We start from the raw sequence: 22,241 nt of genomic DNA on the forward strand, positions 1-22,241 counted from the left end.
CACTTACAAATCGCCGGTCGATGCTGAGCCGCGCCTACTTAGAATTCGTCCTCCCTTTACAATGTCTATATACATATGAATTAAGTGAGCGTGGACTATTTACCGGCTGTGCTCCCGCCCAGTAACGTACACCGAGCTGTAACGCTGTTGTTCCCGCCTCATTCAAGTCGGCCCTGCGGCGCCCCTCCCTTTTTCAGGAGAGTAATTTCGTCTCGGTACACCGAAGACCACATGCAATGAAAGTTTCAAGAATCCAAAAGAAATAAGATGGAAGAAATAATCCACACGTTGGGGGTCGAATATGCCGAAGAAGTTTCCCGTAACTTCTAAAGGGAACATGCAACTCATAGACAAACAGGAATAACTAATTTGGAAAGTAGTAACATCCGTCGCTAGGCCCAGTTTTTTTTTCATTGGTCTAATCAATTTGACCGAGATTTGACCTTTCATGTGCTCAGCATTTGTCAAAATAAAAGAAAGTGATGACTTAACATGTATGCTTCAGTAACTGAGCATCAAATATAACATATTCTTGACCATGGAAAAGTGTGATGTGTATTATGATGACCATAGATGATCATAACTGTTAACCCTTGTAACTATAAATGTTAACATTTAATTTTTAATTGACAATAATGAATTAATTAATTGTAACTATGAAATACTAGGTGTTACACAATAGTAATTCCACTAGCTGTTACAAATTTACAAAACATTGTAATCACTTAGTGATCCCTTACTATGAATTAGTAAATTCAGTGTTACCAAGTAACGTTTCATGACAAATGTAATAGTATATCATTAAAACAAATCAATTGTATTAACAAGTCAATAATCATTTAAAGAAATTACAATTCGTTTGAAATAAAAATTTGTATATAATTGCAAGTTAAAAATTCGTCATGTGTGATACTTATTAATACGACATTAGTTGTTAAAAATTAATAATTCATCATTATGAAGTAATAACTCATTTTTAACAAGTAATATTTCATTAAAACATACAAGTATTCCATTACAGCAAATTATAATTCGTACTAACAAATCAATAATTTTGGGGAAATTGTAATCCGAATTATTAATTAAAAATACTAATGGGCTTAATTGTACGTTGTCTCAACATGCACAAACTCCCGAAGATTGAGTACGAACCGACACTGTATGAAATGGATCAAAACAAATAAGTATGAGGATCAAGTCTAGTATTAGGGATTGGCCGCAAGCTGAGGAATACCAGCACCGTACTCATACACTCATCATACTAACGTTAGGTTTGTATTGCGAAAGATCCATCTTTTTTCCAGAGGCCTAAAGAAGCACGCCTCCTTTTATAACAGTTGATTCACTGCAATCAAGCAAATCTGCCGTTCTTCTGTTGTTGAAACCGATATTCACAAATTCCTCGAGTTGTATATCATCGTTTGATCCATTTTAATTTGTGATTGAAAATTCAATGAACGAGTACGAGTGCGAACGGCCGTATGGCAAGCCGTTTTAGCATTTACCTCTCTATTCTACTTAAGTAGAATTAATTCTACTTAAGTAGAATACAATTAGGCTTAAGTGAAATGAATTGCACTTAAGTAGAATTGCATTTTACTTAAGCTTAATTGTATTCCACTTAAGTGGAATTCATATTAGCTTAAGTTTAAACGGTTCTTGTTTACATCGTATTTTACTTAAGTAAAATACAATTCTACTTAAGTAAAATGCAATTCTGCTTAAGTAAAATTCAATTCTACTTAAGTAAAATGCTATTCTACTTAAGCAAAATGGCTTTTCAATTTACTTAAGCTAAATTGCATTTTACTTAAGTGAAATAGAATTAAGCTTAAGTGAAATGTGATTGGTCAATCTATTTCACTTAAGTGAAATAAAATTAAGCTTAAGTGAAATGTGATTGGTCAATCAGTATGCTACTCATTGCGTCACTGTACTTGCCGCGAAGTTCACTTTGTATACTCATATCAAAGATATTTCACCTCCGAAGGTGAGTCACGCTCAAGACGTACTAGTTACGTAACTATTTGCGGCCATGCGCCACACTGCCATACTTATCCAGCTTTCGTTGTGTATGTACGAACATAACACCATACTTACCCTAAGCAAATGAAGCAAAGCTATTGAGTCTGAACGTTAGACATTCGGAAAATGCAGCCAGCCAATCAATCGTTGCAAACTGTTGCTGATGCAGTTGGAAGGGCACTTTCGAGGGCAAGGGAGCGACTTCAACACGACATACCATCAAGCAGTGGAACTACTAGTACTAGCAGTAGTACCACAAGGCATGGTACCCATGTAAACATTGCCCCCAGACCAACCACTTCTCCGCTCGACGATGACGTTGGTGTTGTCGAAACAACCGAGTCCACACGTTAGTATGCCTATTTAACACTTCAAGTTGCTGAGAATCATGCCTATAGCCTAATTGGCTAGGCCCACAAAGGCATATTAAGGGACTAGGCTAGGCCTATATGTTTTTCGGAAACACTAAATACTAATTAGGACCATGGCACTATGCCTAGGCATGAGAGGCAGACAGGCAAACACAATATTTTTTGGAAGGGGGGGGGGGGGGGGAGGGAGGGGAAAGATCAAGGCAGGCGAACAAGGACATATCACATGGGTGTTAGATTTGCCTCATCTTTCTTTTTCATACATGTGTAATTTAATTAATACTGCATGCTTTCTCCTAATTATTACTATGACAGTGTTTCTTTCTCTCTTATCACAACACTACAGATGACTCTGGTTCAGACTTTGCACCAGATGCTGAATCGTTGGTTGAGGGTGTGAGGAGAAGGTTTCGAAGGAAACGTGTTGGTGGTGATTCACAGGGTAAGAAAACTTGTAGCCAGTGATGGCACCAAAATATGATGGTGAGCCTATAACATGGGAGGGGGGAAGTTGGGAACAAAGAAGACAATTTATGAAGTTATGCATGCCTATGTTTACCTAGATTAAACATTTTAAGATGTGTAGCCTACTGTTTTCAGGGGGCAAGAAATTTAATGTCCCCTCCTGTCCGCTTTTAATTTTTGCTTTAGTTGTCTGGTGTGTGGAAGTTGAATAAATTTGTGAATTACCCATAATTTTGAAGAAAAACAGTCAGAAAAAACAAAATCCAATGAAGGTATTCTGTACGACTGTGAAACAACAACTCACAAAAAGTCATATTGGCAAGCAGGTTGTCATTCAGCTACATATAATAGATCCATCCACGGATCTTTCACGTATTAGAAACCAACAGAGAGATCAAGGGAGTGATATTACTTTTTACCTGTGGTTATGAATGATGCCCATTATAGTTAACTCATTAAAACTTACAACATCTTAGAAATGGGTCGGTTTATTGTATAAACTTTCTTTTCGATACAACAGCTTACCAACGACAGCAAGTTTATGTTTTTGCAAATAAATATGATCCCTTTGAATGAAAGAGAATGTGGAACTTTACCCATCTTAGCATTCATTGGTGCAGCACTCTTGCAGCTGTGATCTTTGTAATGTGGTCTTTTGTGTTCCAGTTGTATCAATAAATGTGTATATGTTTTCTCTTTGGTACAAAGGAGTATCTTCAAAGAAAGGGAGGAAGAAGAGACTGGAGTGGAAGACCAAACTTTATCTTCTACAGAAGGCAAATTCCAGACGGACTCCAACATGTATGGAACAAGAACGTTTGGAAGTGAATGGACTAGGTATAAATTTTAAGGTTTTTTAAAACAATTGTATCTATATCATTCACAATGGTGTATATATGGCTGTTTATGTAGGTTGATATGTGATGTAGATGAATACAACAAGGGAACATAGAGGGGAGGGGGGTGGGTGATTTTCCCCTTTTGCAAATAAAAAGTGTCCCTTTATAAGAAAAGGGTTCCTTTTAGCACTGCAAAATAGACTGGAGTAGCAGGGCAATTTATAATTCTAGAAGGGACACTTTCTGTGTCCCCCTCCCCTTTACAAAGGTTTCTATCCAAACGGTTCAATAGAAACCTAATTAATAGAAATCATTATATCTTGTAGATTCCTTTCATAATCTTCCAACTCCAAATGATTGTATATTTTCTTTACCAGGTTCTCCTCTGCATGAGCGACCAACTCTGAATGGTGGACGGAGAAAGTCTGTGCTGAAAAGGCACTGGACTGTCCAACAATTAGATTCTTTCATCCAGCAAAGCTATCCAAATATTCCATTTGGCTTTTTGGGTTTTGAGTATGCTTTTGCCAACAAATCTCGACAGATTACCAAAATTGAACGCCATGAAATTCACAGCGTAGCTGATGTGGAAGCATGTGTCGGCCAGGGAAAATTTTACATCATCCCAAATGAAGATAATAGGGTTAGTTTCTTTTGTATTTTAAATTTATAAAGTGTTGGTTCCTCAGTCAGCTGTCTTCTAAACTGATGTAAATAACAATTGACAGTTACAGTATAGTCTGCAGCTTGTGAATGTCAAGTTGGCCTTAAATTAATGTATACCACATGTGATCAGCCAATACATACTTTGGACTTAGGTTATGTTTTTTAAGTTGATCACATATCAACCCGAAAGATCGTACTTCATATTTGTCTTTTTTCTCTTATCCTTCATATTTTTTCTGATATTCAACTATATATATGTTATTAGACAACCAAGTGGTGTTTTGCTTGTTAAGTGTAACATTGTTCTTTATAATGGACACTTCAGATTTTGTTTCTCTTATATATAGTCAAATAGTGAAAGAGTCCCGCAGCCATCCATTCAATTGCAGCCTCAAATAAATGAAGAAGTAAGTGATGTATTTATTATGAAAATAAATATGACAAGTGCCAAGCTGTGGCTAATAGTGGATCTATTCTTTTGTAGTTCTACTTGCAATTGCAATGATAATCGATTACAGTGGTGAGCTTATGTCATCCCTGCTGTCATTCATACATTGAAATACACACTAAGGATATCTTTCATGTTTGAGCAAAAGTCTTGGGGTAAGATGTGATTGATTTTGTAGAAAAATTGTCTTTAGATGAAGTCAACCTGTGGTATGTGGTCATTGTTGTTCAAAATTAATGTTAAATTTCATCCTGAAATTATCCTCAATGCCATTCACTGATTCCAAGTTTACTTATATGAGAAGATTTGATTGATTGAACCGTACAAATATAAAATTTCCATTTGTATGTGATGACTAATCACTTCTATTGGAAGGGTTATTATTTCTCTGAGGTTGTAGTGCTGCATTTTGTGTTAGTTGAGTGTTCATTTTTTACGAAATGCTACTAGTTTTTTTGGTAAAATTTCTATCAGCATTTGCAAATATCTTCTATTTGCTGTGCTTTCATTGTGCTAACTAACTTGGTCAACTATAAGGGTGTCTTACAGAAGCCCATTCATGGCTTAGAGCAAGTTTGAAACCAAAAGCTGATTTAATTGCTCTCCAGATCTGCTGACAGTTGGCTGCAGATGTAACAGTAGTATTAACCTCATGCAGGTGATATATTCAATGTGCCTCCAATTAGGACCTTTTCTAGTTACTAACCTTAGGCAGGCTAGTAATATCTATACAGTCAGGTTGGCATTGTATGTGTGTGTGTTGTACTATGCTGTAGATTGTAAACACAATATCCCAAGTTAGGTTACTTCAAGGAACCTAATGTTTGTTACCTGTATGTGGCTTCCCCATAGTAAATACATGAACCCTGATGGAGTTCAAAGATCACTTGGAGTTAGCACTTGGTAGAGGTCAAAATGTAAAGATATCAAAACTAGTGTATTTCCAGACATTGAACATCAAGATACATATAGGGTAGCATCATGAATTGCACAGTTCTGATGAAAGTTGTTGTAGTTCAGGGGTTAATTAATTATCAGCTCAGAACGAAACTTTGAAACACAATATCTGTAGAAAGGAAACTATCAGTTGTCATATTTGGTTTGTGGCTACCTATATCGAGGGAAAGAACACAACTGTTTTTGTTGGAGGAGACCCTCGAACAATGGGTAACATGGCACATTTTACACTTTGGAAAAAAAACAGTATGTCTTAGATGATGAAACCTTGTCTTGAGCATGTAATAGGAGGGGATGTGCTCTTATTTTTGCTTTAATCTTTGCAGATAGGTATGGAAGAACTCCCTGGTCCATCTGAAGATGTCCCACTTAATCAGTCAGTAACTCAAGGCAGGCCAGAAGTAAGTAAATAATTGTTACGCAAATCAGCAATTTGATGACTATATATGTTGACTATTATATTTGTTGCATGCATGCCAAAGACAAAAATAAAATGTATGCAATGGAAATGTGTTATGTGTGTGCATATATCTGTAAGGGGTGCTTTTCATGTAAACCTATAGTATGGTGCATAAATGCATATTCTCCTACAAAAAGTCATATGCTGTAGCTTGCACTTGTCAAATTTGTATAACTATTATGGAACATACTCCCTGGGTATTAGTTTTGTGAACTACATTATGGCAGTTGCAGGCTATCAAAATAGACTAGTCATCTACAGTGACTCAATATTGAAAGCGGCTTCAGTATCACACACTTTTTATGCCACCCCAGGACAACACCAACTTCTGTGTTTGGTTTCTTGTAAAATTTGATCGCCTGTATTATTTTGTTTATTAATACAACTGTTATTAAGCACACAAAATAAATTGGCCCTCTTTTCATTGGGTATATCATTAATCTCAAAATTAGTATTGTTAATTGTATTAAAGAACATCTTCTATTTGCTGTGCTTTCATTGTGCTAACTAACTTGGTCAACTATAAGGGTGTCTTACAGAAGCCCATTCATGGCTTAGAGCAAGTTTGAAACCAAAAGCTGATTTAATTGCTCTCCAGATCTGCTGACAGTTGGCTGCAGATGTAACAGTAGTATTAACCTCATGCAGGTGATATATTCAATGTGCCTCCAATTAGGACCTTTTCTAGTTACTAACCTTAGGCAGGCTAGTAATATCTATACAGTCAGGTTGGCATTGTATGTGTGTGTGTTGTACTATGCTGTAGATTGTAAACACAATATCCCAAGTTAGGTTACTTCAAGGAACCTAATGTTTGTTACCTGTATGTGGCTTCCCCATAGTAAATACATGAACCCTGATGGAGTTCAAAGATCACTTGGAGTTAGCACTTGGTAGAGGTCAAAATGTAAAGATATCAAAACTAGTGTATTTCCAGACATTGAACATCAAGATACATATAGGGTAGCATCATGAATTGCACAGTTCTGATGAAAGTTGTTGTAGTTCAGGGGTTAATTAATTATCAGCTCAGAACGAAACTTTGAAACACAATATCTGTAGAAAGGAAACTATCAGTTGTCATATTTGGTTTGTGGCTACCTATATCGAGGGAAAGAACACAACTGTTTTTGTTGGAGGAGACCCTCGAACAATGGGTAACATGGCACATTTTACACTTTGGAAAAAAAACAGTATGTCTTAGATGATGAAACCTTGTCTTGAGCATGTAATAGGAGGGGATGTGCTCTTATTTTTGCTTTAATCTTTGCAGATAGGTATGGAAGAACTCCCTGGTCCATCTGAAGATGTCCCACTTAATCAGTCAGTAACTCAAGGCAGGCCAGAAGTAAGTAAATAATTGTTACGCAAATCAGCAATTTGATGACTATATATGTTGACTATTATATTTGTTGCATGCATGCCAAAGACAAAAATAAAATGTATGCAATGGAAATGTGTTATGTGTGTGCATATATCTGTAAGGGGTGCTTTTCATGTAAACCTATAGTATGGTGCATAAATGCATATTCTCCTACAAAAAGTCATATGCTGTAGCTTGCACTTGTCAAATTTGTATAACTATTATGGAACATACTCCCTGGGTATTAGTTTTGTGAACTACATTATGGCAGTTGCAGGCTATCAAAATAGACTAGTCATCTACAGTGACTCAATATTGAAAGCGGCTTCAGTATCACACACTTTTTATGCCACCCCAGGACAACACCAACTTCTGTGTTTGGTTTCTTGTAAAATTTGATCGCCTGTATTATTTTGTTTATTAATACAACTGTTATTAAGCACACAAAATAAATTGGCCCTCTTTTCATTGGGTATATCATTAATCTCAAAATTAGTATTGTTAATTGTATTAAAGAACATTAGGGCCACACCGAGATAAAAAGTTCATATCTGTATTTCTTTTTTTATCTCTGCCCTACTTTTTTTTATTTCTTCAATTGTTAATTTTTTTAATTTCTGTGACTTTTATTTCTTCGAACTCTTTTCCATTCTGCATTCTGCATTTTTTTGCCTGACAGTTTTTGTTGCACTATACCGTAGGTGTTTATTTGTTGATGCCATTTCTCAATTTGGTAGGTTATTTTTTACTGTATAAAATAGATATTCCCCTTTACGTATTTTATATTATTACATTGTCCTCCTGTTTATTCTTACTGCATGAAGAATCTACAAATCAGATAGATGAGGTAATGCATATGATGAACATATTTTGCAATATTTAGGTGGGTTTTGTAACAGCATACATCCATAAGCCATGATAATTGTGATTATCACCAACCAAAACACAATTTTGTGCAAATAAATGTACAATCATAATAAAAAGGGGAAAATATGTAGGCCAAATATACAATCACCAACTTTAATCAACAGGTAAGCTATGATTTTTACCTTGTGGTATCATATGTAACCTGTACATGATTAAAGATTAAATTGATAATTTCATGTGCGTACAATTATGTTATAGGGTGAATTAATGAAATCAGTATACATGAAGCTACATTGGTGTGATAAAGAAAGTTGACACATTGTGTACTGGATATTTGATATTTGTTTAGACACCTGCTAGTCAAGTTGCCCAGAACGAAGATGAACAACCAAACCAACGTGAAGATCAAAACGTAAGTTCATAACTAATATGTATTCCAGGAACATTGACAAACTCAAGAGGCATAATATTAACTAATTAGAAATGGTTACCCTTGAAGATCTTAAGCCACCCTGTAATGTTTCCTTACTGACAATGTTGTACTGATGCTTGCAACCAGCTACCTCCTAAAATATTGAAACCAACTGACCATTCTTCACAAATGGTATTTTTGGGCAGGAAACTGGTAGCTTTTCAAAAGTAGATTTTCACAGAATTTCAATGCTGAAATAGGACGACTTGGACATAGTAAGGAAGGAGGAAAATATGAACTACCAGGAAAAGTTACCGAATGTTCCACCATTTAATTCTTTTTAAGTTTGCTATTTTTTATGTGTATAACCATTTTGCAGGCACGCATATTGCTGATAGAAGAGCAAAACCAAGCCTTTGAAGAAAGCCTGCGGAACGATGCCCAATGGGTATAACACTCTGCTTTCTTAATGAAATGTGTATGTCTGTCTGTCTGTCATGTGTGTTTAACACAAAAATACAATATCAAAAGAAGAATCGTATCAAGAGATCTGATACTTTAAGGCAAATGCTTGGTTCAGTGGTTAGAGTGTCCGCCTCACATACCTTGGGTTCCTGGTTCAAAATTCTGGAAAAGCCAGATTCTCTTAACATATTCAAAAATTGTTACAGTAGTATTTCTGGTTTATGAATTGGAATAAGGGGTTTGTTGCTGTTCGTCACTTGATTTGGAAACAACTTAGTGATGTCGAATGCATTACCCATCACAGTGTTTGAGAAAGTGGTCAGCTGCTGGGGTTGCCCTCTTGTCCGTCTGGGAGGAAAGTGTAACCCCAGCATCTTACCATGCTAAATGACTGTCCCAGGATTGGGAACAAGTTCATCCACTGCATCATTATTCTCTGAACACTTGTCCAAAAGGGAATTTATACCGGAATTAAGCTGGTGTTCATCCATGATCATGACAGAGAAAGGATATGATCTCAACTTCAAGGTGGAAAGGCCTTTTGATTTTAGTGGTTGTCAAAAGTCATGTGAGGTATACAGCAATCAGCGGTAAATTTCAAGATGGGACAGTGTTGTAAATACTTTGTACCATGTGGGTGAACCATAAATAGTGCAAACTAGATAGTGCTTGGTCAGCAGAGGTCAAATGTGAACACCTTTAATAAACAATTTTCTTAAGAAGTGAAACTGAAAAATATCATTATTAGTATGTAAATGCTAATTGAGTGTAAAATATCTATGCGTTTTGGTGACAATTGAGGGGCACTTGAGGTCAGTCAATTGAGGTAAACATTACAAAAAAGTTACACTTGAGTCCTCATACTTTGTATGTGTTTTTCTTGGCAACCATATTGGTTTTATTCTAGTTTGATTCATCTCAAGTTCATGCAATTACCTTAAATGTGATTTGAAAAGAAACCCCCAAATCTTACAATTCTTGTAATATGCCACTAAAAAGTGATATATTGACATCATTGGAAATCTCATTGCACTTTGAAATTGTGTTCTATTGTAATATTTAGTGGGAAATGTTTAATGTCTTTAGTTTAATACTGTGTATCGTCTTCATTTTAACAGGATGCAATACAAGAGGCAGTAGCAGAGGCAGAGAGACGACGATTACAGGTCTGCTTTATGTTTAATTTAAGAGTCAGAATTATATGATAACCATTACAGGGATGCACTGCATTCAATGTTTGTTATCCAGCATGAAATCCGGCCTGATAAAGAATACACTAAATTAATTTCTTTGGTTTAATATTGTAGCAATTGGTCCAGATATAAATTAGTCATACTAATGGTTACTACAGATGGTTACTACAGATCAAAATATGCAAAGAAAAGATAAACGCATCTGACAATGGTTATGATTAAGTTGTATTTACTGTGCAACTTTTGTTAACCTCTGAATACTTAAGGCTGTCAAAAATGTTTCCCCTTACATCACTGCAGTTGAGCCTTCTACAAAAAGACTTTCAATTTGACTGCACTGTATGCAATTATAAGCATTATGCACTAACAATTTGTGACACATAAATTATACAGAAAATACTTTGTAAACTGTATTTTTACTAATTGTTACAAAGACATCGCTAGAACTTACATTTATGTCAGATTTCAACTTGATTTCATTTGAGATCCAGAACCATAAAATCTGGCCGGACCATGTATCAGATACATCCCTACCTGAAACCATGTATTTGTGCAGTTTCAATTGATTAATGATGTAGCTAAAGCTATCTGTCTTTCCTGTATTCATTTCTTGTAAGTTCACATTGTTATTTACATTTTTAGACTATTCAAGATCGTAGGAGTCATTTGGATGAGGAATTGGCTTCTGATAGTTTACTCCAGATATGTTTTCCTGACGGGAGAAGAGAAAGAAGGAGGTTTGATCTGTCTGGTTCCATTCAGGTAATAAGGAACTTCAGATTGGGAATTAAGATTCATGTATGAAATTACTGGCCTGGAAAATTTGGGCTCAAGCAACTCTGAGGTTTACACGGGCTGGTTATGGTTCATAATTTGGTATATATCTAATTAACTGTACCACCCATTTCGAACGGTATATATATTAACTAGGTTAATGTTATTTTTCTTTATTTCTACAAAGTATTTTAATTATGAACATGAAAAGGAAGTGGCTAGCATCTTCTGGTAACATATTTCTTACATTGGCAGGCTATCTTCAACTTCGTAGGAACATTTGACAGTGCAACAGAGAACTTCACTGTCCACATAGCAGGGAGTAATACCTCTATCCCTAGTTCTGCAGTTGGAACATGTTCATCTCATGGGGTGAATGATCGCAGCTCTTTGTTGGTCACATGGTTGGAAGAATTTCAGGTAGGCCTACTCTCAATTAGTTTTGTAATAGTCTTGAGACAGAAACCAGCAGTCTGCATGCATTCATCTCAGTCTCAGTGTGTACACTCAAGACGGTAACAAGTTGGTTAACCATATGAGTACAATTGTTCATAGGTTGTGAATAAAATAACTTTAAGTGAAATATTTTGATGCAAACAAGTCATAAAACATACTATCAGGGGAGTAAATTGTGGTATTGTAGTCTGTTCACAACCATAGTGTACAAACTGTAACTGGTGACTTAAATATACATTGGTGACAACTCACTAATGTAGACATGCAGTTTGCTTTAATATTAAGCTTATCCATTTGTCTATAGACACATGAGAAATCATGTATCTTCAGTCAATGGGTAATTAATTTAATTACTGTTGTCATGAGGAACAAATTTTCACTCCTGTGCCTTTTAAGAAAGATTATATCTTTGTTGGTTTAACAAATAGCAAATCAATCAATGAACCATGGAATAGATGATCATGATAATCACTGCAAGTAACAGTTTCTACTTTGCATTTTGGTTTCACACAGCCCACTGATTCAACTCCTGATTTTGTACCAGCTGCAACTACTGTTCATCATGTTTCAAGTGAAAGTGAAAATGAATTACCAGAAGTTATGTTGTCTGGTACTCCATCTGTGAGTATGGCTGATATTGCAATTTATTTTTGATGTTAGCCCACTTAATTGCTTCAAATCAAACATTCCATCGCATCAACTCTAGTGATAATAGCTGTTTGATTGGTTAGTAGAAGCAGTCCTTACAGATAACAGGATGTTATACTTCTCTAATAGCTTACAGGTATTGTGGCTAGTGTAATTACCTGAAGATGTTCTATAAAAATAAACATATGATGTGCAACTAGGAAAAGAAAATCTTGGGAAAAATTAATAAATTAATGCTACACTTATAAAACGATTCAGCTTATTGCATCATTAAAACCTCTGGTACACTATATACAGAAACAATATACCCCACTGATGTGTGGTGACAAGTTTGGGATACAATTTACTTTTAGAGCTCATTTGATACCATGGACCCTTGAATGATAATTGTGCAGAATTATGTCTTTCCCAACATAAAATTATCACAGCCTGTCATAGATGCATTTATTTAAAGACCTGTAAAGTTTGATTTCTTTATATTTTGTTTTATTTGTCATGTTTGCCAATTAATCTATTGGGTCCATGCATTTATTTGTGTTGATGGGTATAGGAGTGATGTTACTGTAGCATGATCTGCCTTGATTTTGCCTCTACCTGTAGCAATCAACCTGATTGTGCAATTTTTTTGCAAATTTACCCCAACTGTATTTATGTTTGAATTTTCTGTGTTTCTTTGATAGGTGACATTCCTTTCTTCTGACAATTTAAATAGTCAAATGAACACTGACATTGATGAAGGTGAGTTCATTGTATAGCTAATGAAAATATTGACAACACTTTAATAACTAAATAGACAAAGGGGTTGGATAGTTTAACTGCACTAGAATTTTGTCAAGGATATTGTTATTGGTATACCCATCATTTCCCCCCCCCCCCCCATTTGAATGGTTGACCTTTGCTATCATTATTGCATGTGTTTGTTTGTGCAAGTGTGTTTGTGTATATGTATGGTGTTATGTCTAGCTTGTATGTAGGATATTTCAAGAAATTATTGTTTGGACTGATCTCATATTTGGTATGTAGGTGTACCAAAATGAGTACAAGAAGCCTATTGTTTTTGGTTATAAGGCAGCAGAGGTCAAATTAAGAACCTTGTAACCACTATTTCTCCTGAAGGGAATCCATGACAGATATTGTATGTAAGTCGGTGTAACACAATGAAAAGAAGGGATAGGGAGTAGGGAGATGTATTGGGGTGGTGGGGGGTTAGAAACATGCAAACTTAAACATGTATATGGTGCAAGTAGCAAACATGTACATCCCCCCCCCCCAACAACACTGTGTTCTGCCAGTTTCAAATGGTGTGAGTGATGCCCTATTCTGCATCTTAGTAAGAGTTACTATTTTTGAACTAATGGCTTAAAAATGGCTCATCTATGCATGTAAAAAACTGTACTTGTTTATGTTTTAGCAGATTTCAATGACAGTTAAGTTCAACATGTGAAATTTTCCAGCAGTCTCAGTCTGTATTTAAATTTACAAATTGTTTACATATATTTATGGTTGTTTACTCTTATGATGGGCACTGAATCTGCCCAGGTTTGTGGTCATCAGGGTCATTCAACTCGGTAATTCAGCAAAAAGGTCAGCAAAAGTGAAATTATGAACATTTTATTGAGAAAGTTTCAGCATGCTTTTATGGTAAACTGCACTAATTACAGCCCATAGAAGCTCTATGACTTTAAAACTTTTTTAAGCAGTCAATTTAACCACTGGGGAAAAGCAAATCAAATTAAACCGGGGGCACCGCCTGGACAAAAAAGGGCTGGCCAGAACCCTGGGCTAGTGTAAACATTGTTTACCTAGGGTCTGAGAATTCTGCAACCTGCACACTTTTAAATGATTTTCATAGTGTTGTAAAACATATAACAATATTTTTTTTGGCATATCAGCACAACACCTGGAAATCCTTTGCTTTTAAAATGCATCACAGAGCTACATGGAAATGCCAGAGTATTTTATGTACAGTTAAAGACAAAACATTTGTAACACACTAGTTTGTACTTATTTATTCAGCAGATGTTTCCACTCTCTTTGCAGCTTTCAATGCTCTGGACCAATGTCTCTCTGATGAGACCATAGATGTCGCAGTCAGGAGAAATCATGTACTGGTAGATGTCATGAATATTTACAAAGAAAATAAGGAGATAACATCAAAAAGGCTGAACGTTAAGTTTGAAGGTGAGGAAGGAGCAGACTTTGGAGGTCTGACCAGAGACATGTTCTCTATGTTTTGGACAGAAGCTGGGAGACTGTACTTTGCTGGTGAGGGAGCCATGGTTCCACGGGTGCCTCTCCACAAGCATCGTGCAATGAAGGGAGACTATATCACTCTGGGTGCAATTCTCAGCCATACTGCAGCATTGACCCATGTGGTCCCATCAAGGCTTTCGCGGACCTTTCTGACATTAGTTGTGTTTGAGGATCCTCCATCTGAAGACTATCTTCTAAAAGATTTCTTAGATTTCATTACAGTGTCCGAAAGAGCTCTTCTCAAACGGGCATTAAGAAATTTTGATGCTTTAACTCCAGCAGACAAGACCAAGCTGATTGATGTTTACTCAATGTATGAGATGTACGAAACACCAAGTCAGTCAAACATCAACCAACAGCTCGTTGCAATTGCTGAGTCAGCTCTTATCTACAAAAGTAGACCATTTGTGGAGGAAATGAGAAAGGGTATGCCTCCTAGCCATATGGCTGCCTTCTGGAGCAAGCTTTCTCTACAAATGATAGATTTCATATTTGTCATGCAATCTCCAACTGGCAAGAAGGTTGCTGATGTTCTTCAGAGTCAGGGAGATCTTCGCCCTCAAGAAGAAGCTGTTCTCTGGTGGCTTAAGGACTTTGTTTCTTCCCTTGATGCTGAAGATGTGGCCGATTTTTTGAGATTTACAACTGGGTCATCAGTTATGCCACAAGATCCCATACAAGTTGAGTTCTTGTCAACTGCCAGATTCCCAACAGTAAGGACATGTGCCAACCTCATCCAGTGCCCTGTATTTTACACTTCAAGAAATGAGCTGAAGAGAGAATGGCGGGCAATCTTGAGTAACTCGGATTCATTCCAGATGAGTTTACTCTGAAGTTCTGAAATTTGGTTGAACTTCAAATTTGCCCATGTAGATAGCACTGTGTGAGTAGATGCTCTTTATTGTTTAACACATAGATCAAAGGTCATTTGAGGTCAACAGATGTCAATTTCTCAAAACCTTGTAAACACCATATCTCAAGAAGTGAAGTTGGTTTTGGATTTCAACCTTATATGTTGAGGCATGCATTAATCAAAATTACCTGAGCACCTCTGGTCAGCAATATGGGATGTTGGAAAATCCGTCGAAAGTCCCTTTTAATATTCGGCTTGTAATCACCAATTCATTCGACTTTCTGGTTCTTTCCCTAATACCATCCAAAGCCATTCCTCGAACTGTATTTGGTATTTTCTTTTACTTGTAATTTAGTATACATAGTACTGAAGTACCAGTGCTATGTAACTGTGTGTAATTTGAACCACCTTGCCAACTGTTTTCATATGATTCTTCTTTTATTCTATGTTATCATGGAGACCATCCAAAGCCATTCCTCGAACTGTATTTGGTATTTTCTTTTACTTGTAATTTAGTATACATAGTACTGAACTACCAGTGCTATGTAACTGTGTGTAATTTGAACCACCTTGCCAACTGTTTTCATATGATTCTTCTTTTATTCTATGTTATCATGGAGACCGTCCAAAGCCATTCCTTGAACTGTATTTGGTATTTTCTTTTACTTGTAATTTAGTATACATAGTACTGAAGTACCAGTGCTATGTAACTGTGTGTAATTTGAACCACCTTGCCAACTGTTTTCATATGATTCTTCTTTTATTCTATGTTATCATGGAGACCATCCAAGCCATTCCTTGAACTGTATTTGGTATTTTCTTTTACTTGTAATTTAGTATACATAGTACTGAAGTACCAGTGCCATGTAACTGTGTGTAATTTGAACCACCTTGCCAACTGTTTTCATATGATTCTTCTTTTATTCTATGTTATCATGGAGACCATCCAAAGCCATTCCTCGAACTGTATTTGGTATTTTCTTTTACTTGTAATTTAGTATACACATTACTGAAGTGCCAGTGCTATGTAACTGTGTGTAATTTGAACCACCTTGCCAACTGTTTTCATGATTCTTCTTTTATTCTATGTTATCATGGAGACCATCCAAAGCCATTCCTCTTAATTTATTTGGTATTTTCGTTTATTTCCCATTTAGTATACACAGTACTGAAAGAACCAGCGCTATAAAACTGTATGTAAGGAAAGTAAAACAGTGGTTGAAAAAAGTGTTTAACCATCTTGCTGACTGTTGCAAAGCAATCCAAAACTGGAGAGAATTATGCATTTTTTCAGTATAGGTAAATGTCACAGATTCTTTGAAGAGAGCAGTCAACAACAGCGTAAAGAAGGACAGAGAGCGTATATGTGTTTCAATGTATGATTTAATGATTAACAACAACATACTTAATGTCAGTTACATAGAATCTTCATTCTACTGTATATATTCTTTTTGAAGTTTTATTTTCAGTCTGTGTATAATATATATGGTTTGTTATTATATTCAGTCGCATCTTCACTCAGTTTTTAATTCACTTTCCTATGGTTCTTAGTTTAATATTCTCTTTCTTCCTTGTTCAGCTTGAATATTGTTTCGTCCCTGCCTCATTTTGGCATCTAAAAAGGTACCAAAACACCCAATTAATTCTTATCTCAATGAATATGGAAATGGGTGGATACACTAATTCTGTTTCTTTGAACGAAAATTCTGACTAACATTTCATAATTAAACAAGAGCAACTTATGGTTTTACTGGTTTTCGGTTCAAGCCCAAGACAGAGAAGAGAGAGCATGTGTCTATACTGTTCTACTTATAATCCCTCATACCAACAGAATTATGATACTCTTTAACAATACATGATTATGCAATGCTAAGGATGCACAAAACCATGGCTAAATAATTGGCATCGAATTATCTCAACATGTAACACAACATCGATAAAATACTATAAGAATAATATAAGAACGAGTTGTGACACTAAGTTTTCTTTGATACTAAGAGAAATTGTGAACTGCCTTCCATCCATTATCAGTACACCATAAATCAATTTTTTAAAACAATTTAAATGTGATTCAGTCTTTATTTATTTGATTGTTTTTTGATATGTTTGAAAAAGTCTCGAAACTGAGATGGTAACAGAAGCAAGACAGCCCATATGTGCATTTGAAACTATAATTTGTTAGCAGTGTGCAAAACTTTATGACTATGTTAAGTGTGTTGCACTTCTGGTTTAAAACTGTTTGGTCTCAGAAAGAGAAGCAGGCATCAATAAAATCAAGATCAAGCTATATTTGATTTAGCTCCATGTGAAAAAACTCTTTCAATTGAAGGTATCTTTCTTTCAAGTTTGGTGCAGTACACTGTTGAACTAACTCCCTAATCCTCTCACTGCTGATGTTTACCATCGGTGGTGTGACAGACAAGCCCCCATGAGCAGCAACCTGGAGCTCATCATGGCTGCCTAATAAATCTGGAGACAAGCCATAGTGTAGTAGGCTTTGTGTTAGATCTGCTGCCAGGTCTCTGTTGCCGAAGATGTTACCAACTGCACTACAATTGGTATTCATATTGTTCAGTACACCTGAAAGCCATAATTGATTTGGTGTTGAATGCTGAGCAGTTCTGAGTGAATGTCTGTTCCATGCTTGCTGGAAAAAAGTCAACCTCCTGTTTATTTCAGGGAGATAGACTTGATGTAGAGCCTCTAAATCAGCTGGATCATCTGAGTTTAGCTGGCCATCAACTTCCATACGGTAAAACAGCTCATAGAAATAGGATATGACCTGGAAAAACACATCTCGCCATAGCCTCTCAATTCTCTGATTATGTTTTGATTCACCGGTAATGTGACTGGCACGGTTTGAACCCTGAACAAGCTCCATGAATAGGGCAACAAAGAAATTTTCCCCTCCCTGATCTGACCTAGTGCGAGATGGTATTCCATATTCGAGTGTTGCCTCCACAAACAATGTTAACACTGTAAGCGCATAGTTATCACTTCCACATTTCAGGTATGTAATACACCGGGAAAACCCATCAATACATCCATGAGTCACTAGCTTCCATCTACAGAAAGAGAAAGCAAAAAAGAGTCTCTTTAGTCACGTTATATACAGTTACAATATTCCACTCAATCATCTCTCATTATTTTAGGACTCAAGTCCTGTCTTAAGTCAAAATGTGACTACATTGTAAAAACACTGAGTGTAAAGAAGGGAAGCTTGGACAGATCTCATTTATTATGTAGGTGTACAACCTTAAGTAGAAGAAAACTATTGTTTTAGGTGAAGGTCAAAAATCATGGGCCATGATGTTCAAGAGATTGGAAAGACCTCACATTTGGTATGTAGGTGTGCAACATTGAGTGGAAGAAGCCTGTTCTTTATGGTGAAGGTATTAAAAAATATTAAAATGATGAAAGAAAATTTATTGTTGACAAATATATGTAACTTTGTCACTTTTACAAGACAAGCTCATGTGACAACTTCAGCTTGACATGTTGAAACTCAATTTCTTGTTTTCACTCTGTTTGTCGTTCTAGAACCAATACAGGGTGCATGCAGTGAACATTTAAATTTTTTGTAATGTGTACATATACAGTACTGCTAAAAGCAAGAGCACAGCACTTTATACATAGCATTGCATCATTATCAATGGGGATGAAGCCAAAAGACTGTTTAGTATTGAAATATAGTTTCATTCATGGTATAAACATAACTGTCCACAAGAATAGTGTATTTCATGGCTAGGTAACCAGCTATTTTATGTCACTATAATCAGCACTTTAATTGAGATCCAAGGTATTTAATTCCGCTTAAATAGAACGATAGTGCTGATAATTCAGCCTCATCAAGTCTGATGCAAGGGGCAAATAATGGACAAAGAGTAATCATGACTTCAAAACTGAAATTTGGCAATATTAGGATAATCTTAGAAATATCCTATTGTGTATGTTTTTGGAACCGCGCACGTACCTAACTAGTTTCATGTGTCCATCCATGTGCCACAGGCTGTTCGGTGTTGGAACATGGTACGTCCTTCTCTTAACTGTCTTACTCCAACGCTTTGCAGCAGAATGGGGATCCACACGTCTGAGTGAACCTCTGACACGTGATCTTTGCACCACAGCACCATCTACTTCTAGATATGCTTTCATCATCTAATAATTGTTAAATGAAAGAATGTAGAGTTATTATGTGTGGCTTATTTAAGAAATGTGGAACATAAGTAACAATTAAAGACCAGAACTACCAGTTTATTGTGTACGGTACTTGAATCATCCATAACTCATGAAAATGTTATCGTTACTTAACAACCATGAATAACTGTACCCTAACTCTACAAGCCAACTATAATATTCGTGAAAGAATATCACATTTGAATGACACGTAATTGCTCAGAGAAAATTATATATAAATTTGATATTCCATACAGTATTGCCATTGATATTCCACTTAACGTTGAATGATAAAGAGCTACGGTATATAACAAAGACATTTTACACAGGGGTTCACAGTATATTAAGCACAATACTCCTTTATCACTATTAACTGTGTGGTACACATACCCTTATAATTTAGTTTTTCACTGGTCAGGTAATATACAAATTTGCCTTTCATGTAACTTTAGGATTCAATGATGTTTCAATCCCCTTGTGACTTTTACACAACTATAAAATTGCTTGAAGGTAGGCCTACAGTCTGCTTCGGCCCCAAACTCTGCCAGTATAGAAGTTTTCAAAAAGTTCCTGGAGGTCTTTACTTTCCAAATTGTTCTCAGACATTCTAATTGAACACACAAGACGACTGAATGTCCCAGCGAGGTAAATTTCCTCCAGGGTGGTAATAAAATCAGTTAAAGAATTTTGACCAAAGGATGACTATTTTTTGAATATCTGGCATATTTGGGGCCAATACAGATTGCCCATAAGAAAAGAAGAAAACAAAGATCTATACAACATGACAGGAGTTGTTCCAGAAAAAAAATGATACCTTACTGACTTTAAGGCTGGGTGTACATGACAGGCACAAATCATTATCATACATGAGTCTGGCAGTGGAGCAGCCATTTGATCATCCCAATTACTTAATGTAGGCACAACATTCTCAGCAAAGTTACCTGTTGACCAGAGTTTGGATAGTCAGCATGTAGCTTAGAAACTTTCATGTCAAGCTCTTCATCAGTCATTGTGCTGTACATCTTCCTGACATTTAAACCAAATGCAGCTAGTTTCTTGTACACAAAAGATGGAGAACAAGATAGTTGACATGCCATGTCTTTGGACGTATATCCCTCTTTAAGCAACATTTTAAGCTGTTCTTTTGTCACATCAAGTTTGGGTCTTCCCCCTTTAGAACCTATGAAAGAAACATGTGGAGTGATACATCTTTATGAACTAAATACAATAAATAAGTTTAAGATGAATGTACATTAAAAATTGGAAACATAAAACAGACAGTCTTGAACATTGGGAAATACATGGTCATGCAGCTAGTTATGCCTTTATACCTTTATGCAGGTTTTACATTTAATTAACTACTACTGAGTGTACTGTACATACAGAACATACTATCTGCAACATATAATTCTAAAAAAATGTCATATGTTGTTGGCCACACCCTACTGTATGACATGGGGCTATATTGGTCCGAAACTGGACCCAACTTGACACTTTGGGCCTGATTTTTTTCAAAGTTAAGCATATGAGTTATGGCTGTAGAAAATCAGAAACTGTCAGCCGGACAATTGAGCATGACTTTAACACATGATGCCAGCATGACATCAATTGAACTGACAATTTGAGCCAGACATTTCAATCGTGGCTGACGTTGAGCCTGAAAAGATGTTTCAACTACAATAAGGTTGATATGTATGCATGAGAACAATATACATCGTAGATGATGACAAAGGAACAGAATATCATTTTTAGAGGCTGGTAAATTAAAAAACATGTAAATGAGGCTGGTATCACTTAGAAACTTGTGTTCTGAGACCCACAATGAAATACTTCATTTATTTTGTTTCTCTTCAACATACAGATTTACAGAAATAGTAACTAACATTAAATGTAAATACAATGAGGAAGTGGCCTAGCTCCTACATAAAAAGGCTGAACACTAATATACTTCTAATACGGGCCTTGAACTTAGTACGCATGCATTCTGACTAGTGTAGCTTCGATTTCTAACTTTTACTCGAACTGTACCTTTTTCTGGTCGAATGCGAGCAGCTTCGTAGTTGACAATAGCTCCTCTCTGCTGAATTTCCAGAGGTGGTACTCCATGGTTGCTGCGGTTATATGTAGTATGCAATTGAATCTGTTCAATATGATTAACTAGGCTACCAATGGATTCATTCACCTCTTGTGTACTTGTTACATGCAACCTATCGCTGATGCTGTCGAGGTTTTCTTGACATGACCGAAATCTATTTATTAGGTCCTGGAAGCGATTGTTCCCTTGCGTTAACTGCAAGACCACATTTCGCACTGTGTTTGTGATCAGTGTTCGACTTATGGCCAAAAAATTGCATAGCAACAAATTTCGACAATTGCTATACAATATTTTTGTTGCATAGCAGTTCCCCAATATTGAATAGCAGTTTTGAAATTACCACAAAACGGACCAAATGTTGGCGATCAATGTATTAACTACAAAATGTTTGTTTAGTATTATTATTTATACTATTGGTGCTACGATAATCGTTTTCAATATCGGTATCGGCCGAT

The 22,241-nt window shown here is 36.1% G+C and overlaps 2 protein-coding genes across 3 annotated transcripts; one reads left to right on the forward strand and one right to left on the reverse strand.

Annotated features, from left to right (window-relative positions):
• Nucleotides 1-1,732: 1,732 nt before the first annotated feature.
• LOC139967738 (uncharacterized) lies at nucleotides 1,733-16,028 on the forward strand. Of its 2 annotated transcripts, XM_071971789.1 has the most exons (14): nucleotides 1,733-2,374; nucleotides 2,743-2,838; nucleotides 3,570-3,698; nucleotides 4,078-4,343; nucleotides 4,714-4,773; nucleotides 6,098-6,172; nucleotides 8,811-8,873; nucleotides 9,253-9,321; nucleotides 10,457-10,504; nucleotides 11,174-11,293; nucleotides 11,561-11,725; nucleotides 12,275-12,382; nucleotides 13,090-13,147; nucleotides 14,450-16,028. In XM_071971789.1, the coding sequence occupies exons 1-14, from the start codon at nucleotides 2,152-2,154 to the stop codon at nucleotides 15,493-15,495; spliced, it is 2,526 nt and encodes an 841-aa protein (XP_071827890.1). In that variant the 5' UTR covers nucleotides 1,733-2,151; the 3' UTR covers nucleotides 15,496-16,028. The 2 variants fall into 2 exon arrangements, with proteins under 2 accessions (XP_071827890.1, XP_071827897.1); XM_071971796.1 differs by lacking the exon at nucleotides 1,733-2,374 and having other exon boundaries at nucleotides 2,628-2,838; nucleotides 3,568-3,698; nucleotides 14,450-16,022.
• Nucleotides 16,029-17,635: 1,607 nt separating this feature from the next.
• Nucleotides 17,636-22,017, reverse strand: LOC139967749 (uncharacterized). Its single transcript, XM_071971808.1, has 4 exons — nucleotides 21,720-22,017; nucleotides 20,633-20,871; nucleotides 19,489-19,673; nucleotides 17,636-18,580 (listed from the first exon to the last, which is right to left on the reverse strand). The coding sequence occupies exons 2-4, from the start codon at nucleotides 20,819-20,821 to the stop codon at nucleotides 17,800-17,802; spliced, it is 1,155 nt and encodes a 384-aa protein (XP_071827909.1). The 5' UTR covers nucleotides 20,822-20,871; nucleotides 21,720-22,017; the 3' UTR covers nucleotides 17,636-17,799.
• Between the last annotated feature and the right edge of the window lie 224 nt (nucleotides 22,018-22,241).

The sequence above is a fragment of the Apostichopus japonicus genome, chromosome 1, assembly GCF_037975245.1.
Source record: "Apostichopus japonicus isolate 1M-3 chromosome 1, ASM3797524v1, whole genome shotgun sequence".
In the NCBI taxonomy this organism is placed as follows: Eukaryota; Metazoa; Echinodermata; class Holothuroidea; order Aspidochirotida; family Stichopodidae; genus Apostichopus; species Apostichopus japonicus.